General features: G+C 35.6%; 1 protein-coding gene across 3 annotated transcripts in view; it reads right to left on the bottom strand.

Moving 5' to 3' along the window:
* Positions 1-6,064: 6,064 nt before the first annotated feature.
* Positions 6,065-12,237, bottom strand: part of LOC129577183 (uncharacterized) — a 70,391-nt gene continuing 64,218 nt past the window's right edge. For all 3 annotated transcript variants that reach the window (XM_055463794.1, XM_055463803.1, XM_055463812.1), the window contains 2 exons: positions 11,195-11,543; positions 6,065-11,038 (listed from right to left, as the gene is read on the bottom strand). In XM_055463794.1, the coding sequence (XP_055319769.1) occupies positions 9,624-11,038; positions 11,195-11,426 (1,647 nt within the window). In that variant the 5' untranslated portion in view covers positions 11,427-11,543 and the 3' untranslated portion in view covers positions 6,065-9,623. The remainder of the gene's footprint in view (positions 11,039-11,194; positions 11,544-12,237) is intronic.

Here is a 12,237-nt window from a genome sequence, read left to right as displayed (position 1 = left end):
TATAATTTTCATACACCATTTTCCAACAATCGCTAATATCGTTTCATCAAGCACAGTAACGTCAGATCATACAATATTAAACGCATCCATTCACGTTAAGACTCAATGTAACAAAACAAAAATTTGTTTGCACGAAATTCGAAGTCAATGAAAAATGATCAGCGCATAGTACTAAATGCACTCGTGCTACCGGGTTCTACCATTTTCAATGCAAAATTCTCTAAATATTTTTATAGAATCTTCGAGCTGGCGGCTGAAGTAAATGGCGGTGCAATATTCTCACTATTTCCTCCAAATGTTATTTTCACAGCTTTAGCCCTTTACAACATGGAACACGTAAGTTTTCTCAAATTTGCTATGTTTTACACTTTTCGAATAGCTTCTTATTCTATTGAGAACAAGTGAAAAATAATTCACATACGAATAATTATCACGTGGTTCTTTTCCAATTATTTAGTCTGAATTCGACATCGTTATGTTTGCCACAAACATAATTTGCTTGTGCGCTTCTTTGTTTTTGTCAACGATTGTCGCTTACTTTGCAACGTCTGTAACCAATCGCCTGTCAGTCGTTGGCTTCACTGCTTACAACTGTAACTGGTTTGAGTATCCCGTTGAGCTGCGAAAGTACATGATTTTGATCATCGCCCGTTCGCAGCAACCAGCTCATTTCACTGGATTGAAACTATTTCCGTGTACATTGGAACTGTTTGGAGAGGTGAGCCAATCGAAAATCAATCAGGAACGGCTTTTTCGAATGTATAATAAAAATTTGGAATTTCAGCTTTTCAAAACATCGTGCTCGTACTATTGGTTTTTCCGAAGTTTGGGCCATCGCTAAAATTGTCTTGATACCGAACCTGGAAAGTTTATCACATCACTGCAAACCTCTGGCGTGATATCTTGTATGTTATTCACCAATTGATGAAGCTTCTTTCGAAATTATATTATTACAATAATGATTATTACTATCAACTCAAGTAGCTACACTGACACAGTATTATTTATACACTTTTTGTTGGCTTTGTCAAAACATAGGGCCAACTTTCGCTCACTCAATTACTAATGAACAACAATTACTAGAATCTAATTTAATTTATTTGCACTGGCTTTGGGTAAATTTCACTGTGAAATTTATATACTGGTTTAAAACTGCATTAGATTTATAAACCGGACTATTCAGTAGAGACTGGCTGTTAGAATTTAAAAAAAAAGTATGGAAAACCACTAAATACTAATTTGAAATCAAAAGCACCCACTAGTAGAATTATTGTCTTAATGGATTTACTGTACCTAGCAAAGATCTTACCGCATAAGGTTTGCTTTTATTTGCTTGCACCAATGCAACTCAATTTTTTTTCGAAATACGAAAGATTTCCCCTCAAAAACTTCTAATGAAATCTTGATATTTTTATAAGAATGTCCAAATCAATATTCGATTGAAGGTCACTGAGTGAACTAATAGTTCACGACTTGATTAAATTCGATTGCACTCTGTACAGAAACCCATCAATTGGTTCAATTTATTAAATTGACATCAAGGACACGTTTCCTAGAACCTTTCTGATAGGGACATAATATAGAAACGATATTGTGAATTCGTGATTCGTGATTCATGGTGGGAATGTGCATTGTGCACATGTTTGACAATTGCCAAGTATTTTCTTGGCAATGGAACGTAAGAAAAATCTTAGGACAACCGAAATACCACGTGCAGTGGTGATTTGATGATGAACACTGGAACTGGAAACCGAATTATATTGTTATGAAAATTAATTAAGATGATTTATGTAAAACAAATCATTCTCGATGAAAAATAAAAATGCACAAATATTTCTGTTCAAATATTTCTTATTCTAAACTGTTTCAAAATGGATCGAATACAGTAATTATGTCCAAAATAGCTCGCACGATATTAGATGTCGACAAGCTAGACACAAGCCATTTACGATCACAATTCAATTGGTTCGTCTATCATGATGAATGTAATCACTAGACTTTCCGCAATAAAGAGTTGAAATGAATAAGAATCGGAAATAATGTTTGCTATTGTATACTCTAATACACAGTGGTTTAACTGAATGATATTGGATAAATGCAGTAAAATATTTTAAATGTTCACAACATTGAAATAGGCGCTTTGACCGTGTGTGCACTAAATACAGTCGGCGCAAGCAAAACCGTCGTGATAGGCCTTTTCCACACATCTACAGAGTCACAGACACCTCGTTTTTGCGTAACATAGAGCCGCGCTGCTACGACATACGGAAATGAATTCCAGTAATTTTGAAATTTTATTTCTATTGGTAAGGTAAGATGTCCCCCCAAATTTGGCACAAACACTTATTTTTAAACCCATTTTTTTATCGGAAGAAAATGAAAACAATCCCAGCAAATGACTTTGAGAAAAACTCTTTAATAAATTGCAAATAATTTCGCAGAGCTGTGGTTTGAAATGGAAAATTCGGCTTGGAAAACCATAAATATATTTGCCCAAAGCTTACTTCTGAGTAGTGGAGTACTTGTAAGTCTGTTCAACAAGTTCAGTATATAAGAGATAAAAGCATCCTTCAACCCATTCTAAAACACGCGTGTAAAATCCATCCAATTTCATCAAATGACTCCACCCGTGTGTTTAATAAAAGCGCCTGAACGTATGCTATCGTGTAATTTGCGCCAAAGCTATCGTCCCCATCTTGAAACACGAGTGTTTTGAGACATTCGCACGTGTATCCCGTTTGTCTTTGCGTTTATATCTTTATATGTGTTATGTAATTGTTCATTAGACGTGTTAAGTCACACATTGTTTTGTTTGTGGCATCGATATATATCTTGGATTGCTCATTGTCTAAAGAGATGTGAGTGAGCAAATTCGTAAGATTTTGCCTGTCGTCAGCAACAACAAGAACAACAATTGTGTAATATATTTATTTTCTATCTTGATTTCGTTCCATTTCAACAGCCTTCGACACGATGCCACCTCAAGCATTATGTTTTGCAAATATTTACTTGGACAGATACGAATCGCAAATATTACGTTTGCCAAAAGCAAATAAGCCTCTCTTGATCCCGACTGCCATTTATAGAGTCTCTATTTTCAGACTACTATTAGTTTTCTACGTCTTCTTCTTCTTTTTTTCCATTTCAAATGAGTATTTTGCTAGTCTTGAGAGAATCTTTATCTGATTGCGGATTTTAAAATCAGTGAAACGGAAAGGTTGACGGATTTCAGTGCATTATATTGACCTTGTGCTGAATTTATCTCGAAATGACTCACGTTAAAATGGCTAGAACTTGCTTAATCGTTTGCTATAAAGAAAGTTCTCGTTGTACACTTACACATACACATACACACAATGGGATTGGCGAGAGCCGAATCCGATTGTCGAAACGGTGTTTACATGATTTATACCGACCATTTGGCTTGGATCACACACACATTCTACTCGCTTCACTGTGAAAAGTTCAATCGGTTTTTAATGTAACACATTCATTTTCGTTACTTTCTTTGCCAAAACTTACAGTCAAAGTTATTTGTATTGTGTGTGTGATTGCCATTGCAGACACCCTATAACCTCTGAAGATTTGATTTATTCAGCAGTAAATCGCATTAAATTTACTTTTTGCTGACCACAACAAAGGAAAGTTGCAAATTTATTTGAGAAACTGAACTCTTCCTTAAGTGCAAATAAACGGTCGGACAGTTTAACAAAACGCACTAAGGTGTTTTGTGCTAAGACAAACATTCACCAGATGGAACGTACAAGTTTGAAGTGCTATTTCGTTTAGAAGATTTCATATCACTGTTTATTTGTGTTACATTTTTCTCCATTTATGGTCTGCACACACACACATACTTCCTGCATGGGAGGAACCGAAGAACAAAAGACTCTCTCTCTCTTGCATTACGAACCGTTCGCATTGATGATTATCTCGTATGGTGCTAAAGTTTCAAAGATGAACAAAATAAAGAGAGAGAAAAAATGTACGAGAAAAAACATTTTACCTCCGGTCAGACATGCATTTTATGCTTTGGATCAAATAAAAAAAAAGTCTACTCGAACTACACTAACCACACATGCTCTTTATTTCATTGAGATAGTTCTGTTTGCGTTTGTGTTTGTTTTGCTCGGTTTGTAATCATGCTCGCAGGAGAATACACCAGCACCCATCACTCTGGTTTTCTTTTCGATGAAAAAAAGTATCTTCATTCCTAACTTTAGATTGAATCGTGAAAAAGAGAGAGAAAGAGCGAGAAAGATAGCGAGTGGAGAGAGAAAGAAACAGAGAAAAAAAAGCCGCACTTGAAACAATTCCATCGAAAAAAAATCGCTTGCAAATATAACGAATTCTCCGAAATAGCCTGAAGGAGTGCAATTTTACTTTCGATTGATGGAATTCGTCGAGTTACCATGGTACACATATATGTAGATAAAAATTTCCATTAACCAGAGATAACGATTACACAAACGAATCAAGAGCAACTGCTTCCAAATATCAATTTCGATACACATACACATACGTGGTGCGCCGTTCGATTGGATTCGAATCAAAGATAAACGCTTTTGGAATATTAATACGATGCGATTAAATGTAGTGGTACCTTTATTTTCGGGTCAATTAAGTCATTAAAAAACCCAGTGGAAAATGGGTGAAAACATTCAAGCACCTGAATTCAATTGACGCCGTGGTCAATACAAATACAACTATGTGGTAATTTGTATTAATCGTCAAGACAATAACAATCATCGCAATGTGATTGGCTTTTTCCTATTACTACTTTGAAAGTCATGAATCGACAGCGACTCTTTCTTTCGCTCACACATTTTCGTTCGATGTGTTTTAGAATGAAGAAAAAAAGAAGCAACGAACTGTTTACCAGCAATGGTCAAACTAGTTTCATTCGTTAGTGTTTGTGTTCCGTATTTCCATTCCGGTGTAAATGTTGCAAATGGTCATCGTACGACTTGTAATTCACACCAATTTGTTGAATTACCAAATTAAGACCAAATGCTGTTAAGCACACCGCACGTATCCAAGATATTGGCGCTGGTAATATTCTCGTCAACCATTTGTTTTGTACGGAAATGGGTCAAACGCTCAAAACACACACATATTCGTTAGACATTTATTTGTTTTTTTTTTGTACTTCGTTCAGTCCTTCGATTGTCTCACTCTTTGCGTATTTGTGCCATTACCGACAATTTCTATTATGGCTGCTGCATTTAACGACCAGAGTGCATATTCAATTTGCCAAATTGCTTCTCAATATGGACACACACGGAGGAAGAGTGAAAAATACACGGAGAAACTTTTCACAAGAAATTAAATTGGATTCAAATAAAAGAAAAATGGTTGAAAAAAATCCACTTTCTACATAAATAGCGCACCATATTTTTTCTGTTCGATTCTAAATCGGCAGCAACCGATTGTGGAATATTATTTTGCGTGCGCATTAGAAAAGAGAAATTGCTGCAGTGGAAAAAGGCAACAAAAGACGAAAAAAATCGAAAAAAAATGAAATCGTTGATTGAAATGAATGGAGAAAAATGCACACAGAACGAAAATTGTACGAAAAAAAAATGCGAGGCTATACCAAGAACCCATAGAAAATGTTCGCAGAAATGCCAAAGAAATGAAAAAGTATGCAAACGAATGAGAAACCATCTGAGGAATTTATTTTCCAAAGAACATAAGGTGTGTTTGAGAATTTATTTTACTCACCGTGATGTGATGCGTTCGCAACAGGCTACGCACCCAAATGCAAACGATTCAAACCTTTTTTTTTTCAATTACCTTCATAAAAAACGATGCACTGCAGTGAAAAACACATGCGAAAAAAAATTTATGCTTGAAAAAAGTAGGTTTGTGCATCCAAGACCTGTATATATGATAGCAAATTGCATAAATATTGCAAACAGAATTGATGGCACCTACACTTTAATGGTGACTTAACCTCATTTGTGATGAAATATAAATACTATAAAGCGCTTTTGGTGACGCATAACTCAATCGTCCACCCAAATCCGTATGGAAGAAGAAAGAAAAATAAAACGCATGGTAATTTCAATTAAAAATAAAATTATGACTGTTTTATTGGCAATAATTATTATTAGATCCATAAAACCTAATTACAAAACAGAAACAGTTTTCGATAAATTTTCCATATCGTCTCTCTCTCACTTGATCGTGTATTATGATTTTTTGTTGTTGTTATTTTTATTTTAGCTCAACTGTTAAATTTAACAAATAGTTGTGTTTTATCTCTCTATGCATTCAAATGATGTTATCTATTATGTATTATTCTCTCGTGTATGCACTCTAAATTAGCCTAAGCAAATGGGCATATGTTTGTTTATTTCTATTTCACATTCTTTCTCTCACTTCTGTCTGTGTGTATTATTCGATTTAAAAAAAAACAACAACAACAACAGAACAAACAATTTATAAACGTGTCTCTCACATTATAACGAACAATTCGATATTTTATTCAATTTTATTAGCTGCGACAAAATCGATTCAGTTCGTTTCAGTTCGATTGGTTGTTGGCTATTGCTATTCTCATACACATATACAATTTTTACTGTGTGAATTTAAAATTGGTTGGGATATTATCATAAAAAGCATTTATTCCGATAATAGCAATGATGCGAATGGTTGTGATTTCATCATCATTTGAATATGTTGATTAAAAAATTTGCTTGGCCCATTTGACGTGTTTGTGTGTTTGTTGGAAATTGATTTATCTGCCTATTTATTCCTAATAACGACAAGAAGAAACTATCTGAGTCTATGTACAAATCGTATAGTTTGTTATTTAATAGGAGAGATTATTAGCGATGCATCTAGACTATTTTATATTGATTCACTTGATACGCGCTACTATTCTGTTTAATGAATGCTCTTCTTCTATTCTTTTCTCTCTCGTCATTCTTTCACTGTTTCGTGTTAAATTTTTCGCACAAATTGGTGACTGGATACAAAACGATGAGATACATTTCAACACTTGAGCGCGTGATCATTGTTTCTTTTTTAAAAAAATGGTACATATTTTATTCTATCGTTTCGGTTAATGGAGCGTGAATATAGTTTATTTAGTTGTTGTTGGCTGGAATCCCGAACAATCGCAGTCACACATCAATTACACACGGTTTGCATGTTCGATAAGCGAGCTGCTGTGTGCTGCAATCGTGCATGTTACACATGTAAATCCTAACGTTTGTCTGGCTTTCTGAAGGGTTTTTTTATTCATTCTCTTTCATTTTCAATGTGTTTGCTTCTTCTTTCGTGTGTTAATTATAATGTAACTTAATTGGTTCAGTCTTCATAATTTACATATAAAATATATAAATAATATTTGTTTTCATTTATTTGTTGTTTCGTTTCTGTTCTTCTGTTTTCGCCTCTCTTCATTTTGCTCATTTTAATAAATACGTTTATTTAACACAATTTTCAACACTTATGCCATTTGCTGCTCTTGCTACCTATCTCGTTAAATGGGCTTTATTCTATTGCGAAATAGTTTTATCTTTTCGATTGCCATTGATCGCATGCTCGAAATTATGGGATTTTACAAAGAAAACAAAACGAGAGAAAAAAAGCGGATGATTGAGTGGAACATCTTCATCATTCAAAAAGTATATGTATCCTTGGCATCGATGATGCTATTACAATGCTTGCTGTGTGCTCTGTGTGCTGCCGTTTTTATGTGTGCGATTTTTATTGAATTTTTTTCACCACTTTTACTTATCAATCTGACAATGTATGCGCGACGGCGCACACGAGATTGCACAAAATGAAATTGCATATTCAGCGCGGGTAATGTTCTTCTTTTTTCTCTGTATTTACGTTTTTTTTTTCGTTGTTTCGCTCATGAATAGTGAAATCTGCGTCGAGATAATTTATGGATGTAAACCATTTCGCTGTTTCATCTTCACTTTCAATGCAATCGAAACAGCAATTGTGCTGTTGGTTAAGACTCTGCCTATGCCCATGTGATTGATTGCGTCGCCACCGCCGTCATCGATTTTGCGGCAGCGTCGAATAAGAATGTCGAAATTGACATTCAAATGAAAGTGAAATGTTGAAACTCAATTGTCACACACACATGCACACCGCAATTATCGCCGTTAAAATCTGATTTGAGTCACCGAGCAAAATAATGCGGATATTTCATTTCATACGACTCGTTTCTTCTCTTTTTTCGACTATTAAACGAAGCTCAAATTGAAAAGGATGGCGTAATATTGTGATCACATCATTCTCGTAAATATTTCAGTTTTATGCTGCATGTCGACCGCGAAACCATTAGTCATTCGCTACGAAAATACATAAAATCTACGTTTTTCTCTGCGTTTCTTTGTTTGGGTGAATTGATTGCGTGTGCGCGAGCGCGCTGCTAATTCGAAATCGCTTGGATTATTTTTTTTTCTTGAATTTTCATCATCGATTCACAGTTGCATGATTCATTTTGAGAGTGTATGATGTCATTATCTCGCATTTCACCAAGCAATTTGATCGAATCATCGATTTCTGGTTTCACTATCACCTCTTCGGATTTCTCTCTCTCTCTCTCTATCTCTTCATTTCATTAAATATTCAAATTTGCCACAAATTGCGACACAAATCAGTTGTGGTCAACAAACTCGTAATTTTTTTTTGAATTTTTTCTTTCGATTCTGTCTCCTCACACCATTTTACACTAAATCAACATTCCAAATGAGATTTGACACGTTTGCATTCCTGTTGTTATTGTTGTTACTTCATCTGAGATTGCATCTTGAATGCAACAAAAGTTGTTCTTTTTTTTTAATTCCTGAATTCTTCATTAAATAAGGCAATGACTTTCAATTAAGTTATGAATAAATTCGCAAAAACCAATTTCTCCCCTTTTGTCCCTCTCTTCTTCAAATGAACAATAACACACACTTACAAAGTAGCATATTCATTGGGAAAAAAAAAACAAATTATTATTTTCTTTCTGATATTTTGCTTGCTTCGTTTCGGTTTCATTGCGCGATCTCATCCAATATGAATGGTTTGGAGCGAAAATGTAGAAAAATTTGAGCGGAAAAATGTCAAATGAAAAGGGATAGCTATATAGTTCACTATAGTTTACTATACAGTTTACTATATAGCTATCCCTTTTCCGCTCATTCATCATCGACATTTTTCCGCTCAACTTTTCTTTATTACATTTTCGCTCCAAACCATTCATATAATGCATGCTCAATCCATTCAACAACACGCCGATCAAAAACGAACTAATAAAACAATCTGTTGCTAGATTCACAATTTCTTTTTTTTTCTACACTTAAAAAATACGAACAAATATCACGGTTTTTTGGTTGACTCATTGTAGTGCTTGGCAATATCTTTCTTTCTTTTTTCTCCCTAAAAAGCCACAAGCTCTTGTTTTATATCCGGCAGCAATGTTTTGTCATCATTATCATCATCATTTCCATTTGCGTTATTTAATAATTCACAAAAATGAGTGCTGGGCCTAGAAAAAATTATAAGACTTTGCTGCTGCATTTCTTCTATTTCTTCATTTATTTTTTGTTTTGGGTTAATTCCATTACGAAATGGAATGGCTGTTTGTGATGGTATTAAAATTCCCAAAATCACCGTTCGATATTTGGATTTTTCGTTGGATTTCGGAAGAATCCGAGTGTTTCTAGTGTTTTCACCGATCGTTGGATTAGTTCATCTTTGAATTTCCAAATGGTTATATCACGTACCGAATGCTCTTTGAATTCATCACAACTTTTCTTGAGTGTTTTGACGCAATCGGCGCGATAATGCTGGAGCTGAGCATCATCGGTTGATATTGGATACGATTGGCACACACCGCCCAGGCAAGCCAATGGAAAATGATTATGCAATGTGAGAACACGTTCGGGATTATGAAAACATTTCACATATTGATTTGGTTTGGTGAAATTTTGGGCACGGTACACATGCTGCAGCATATGCAGATACTTTGGAATGTCATGATACCAACCGTGCTCATGTTGATGCGTATCTAAGAAGTATACATTGCGAACATTATAACTTGGGTATGTTTCATTTTTTACTTTCAATGCTTTTGGTTTGACGCGTGCCATGAGCTCAGCCCATGTCATATCTTCTTTCGGCATAATCACCTCGTCAATGTCGAGCAGTGCAAGGAAATCGTACATGTACATATTCTTGTACAGACAATCATTATACGGGATAATTTCATTTTGTCGCTTGTGATTCGTTTTCTTTGTCAAATACAAATGCTGAAACCCGGGTACGTTTGGTTGGCCGCCAGACAGTGTGAGCGGTGTCACTTGTACTTTTCCCTCACGTTCATAGTGTTTCAACACTTTTGAAATGTTCGGATGCACTTGCAATTCATAGAAGTAGATTTTCTCCGCACCCAATATGTTTAGCATTTCAATCCATTCGACGAGCCGCACCGACAAATCATCGTATAGGAAGTCTAAACCTTTCACACACACCGCAAATCCTTTCTTCTTATCATCGGGCGGCCGATTGTAAATCACACGTAGATTATTGGTAGCTGTATCGCATTCCTTTTCCACAATGGACACGGAAGCCGGAACGATGCCATGGAATGGCTTCGGTATTTGACATGCAATCAAATATGGTGAGTAAATGCCTTGCTTATAGTTTCCCCATTTATTGTACCAAATGTACTTGTATTCAAATGTTTTTACGATGAATGGCTCCTTTTGGCCATCGAACCAGAATTGACAAAATGTTTTCACTTTCGGTTCGATGCGATCAATCATGCCGAGTATACGTACGGCCGGGCCAATGCGTGAATTCTTTCGAATATCATAGTAGGCGCCGAACAATTGAAACGTTCCGTTTGTCGTTCGCAATGTTTGCCAGTAAATGTTATTGAATTCTAATTCAAATATTGACGGGTATTTGGCACAGGTTGACGCCTTTTTCTGCGAAAAATTCTTGTATTTGCTCCAGTATGTGATCGGCAACGATGGAATGCGATTCTCCACATCACGCACCAGTGATTCGTCGTCGATACCTTTTCGAGAGAAAGAGAAAAAAATGAACACGGGAAATGAACGATTTTGTTTGAATTTACAATATTTTTTCTACGTTTAACGTCGTAACTCAACGCCGTATTTTGTAATCTAATTTTTCTACGAATAACAACAACAAAAAAACAAAATTTGGTTACCTTGTCGACTATCGATTAGCACATCTAATGGTAAAACGCGATCGGTTGTCGTTGATGTGGCTTCAAAATTGAATTTGGAATCTTTCTGTAGTAGCAGTCGACCGCTCATCGGCGCTTGTGGATAATCTTCTAAGACAATGTTATTGCTATGGATCTTAAACAAACCGATGACAACGAACGACCACACGCCCAGCGCAAACAGTATTTTTAATATTGACTTTGAATTCGGCATTTTTGTGTTGTTTCTGTCTGTTTTGTTTTGGCTGCTTCACACACACACTCTGTGTGCTTTTGCTATTTTTAGCGTCTTCTTTTCGTGCTTCCTTTGTTATCGAAATGCAAACTCCAACTGAAAACAAAAACCGAGACAATGAATAAGACAAAAAAAAAATTATACACGTTTTATACACAAATTGCAAATGACAAGTTAAATGGGGTTTGTTTCCTAAGTGCAATAACTCTAATCGCTACAATCATCGCTCGCTCTCGAGACGATATTGCACAATATTGTCTTAGTTGTTGTTGTTTCGAGTGACCTTAGCTTTTACGACCGACAAAAGCACAATTCACAAGATCGCAATTTCAAGTATATGAAGCCAAAGACCCAAAGAATATATGATTGAGCTTTAATTCGTATTAATAGCTTCCGACGACCGTATTCTGATGATGATGATACAGTCGAACGGAAAGCAGTTTCATATCGGCAATGATTTTTTTGCCCTCTTTCATCTCTCCTTCCCTACTTCCATAAACGCTGATTATGGCAATTTGGCACAGCAATGACGTTCGGGTGTTTCTATCGAATTCGCAAATCGATTTACGATAAAATAGGTACATACGCTTTACGCTATTATTGTAAATTAAATTTATGGTGTAAAAAAACTGACGATTTGGCGAGTATTTTTTTTTTCATTTGTGATGCTCGCACCTATAAATTGTGTTCCCTTCACAATAAACGTTTCTTCTCAGCATATGTGAATGATATATTGGCTATTGCTAATTACGTTATCAGCTCGTTCATCATGTATGGCGCGTGAGCGGTG

The sequence above is a fragment of the Sitodiplosis mosellana genome, unplaced genomic scaffold (assembly GCF_009176505.1).
Source record: "Sitodiplosis mosellana isolate CC-2019 unplaced genomic scaffold, AAFC_SMos_1.0 Smas_scaffold_1, whole genome shotgun sequence".
Lineage (NCBI taxonomy): Eukaryota > Metazoa > Arthropoda > Insecta > Diptera > Cecidomyiidae > Sitodiplosis > Sitodiplosis mosellana.
This window is presented reverse-complemented; position numbering and strand designations above follow the sequence as displayed.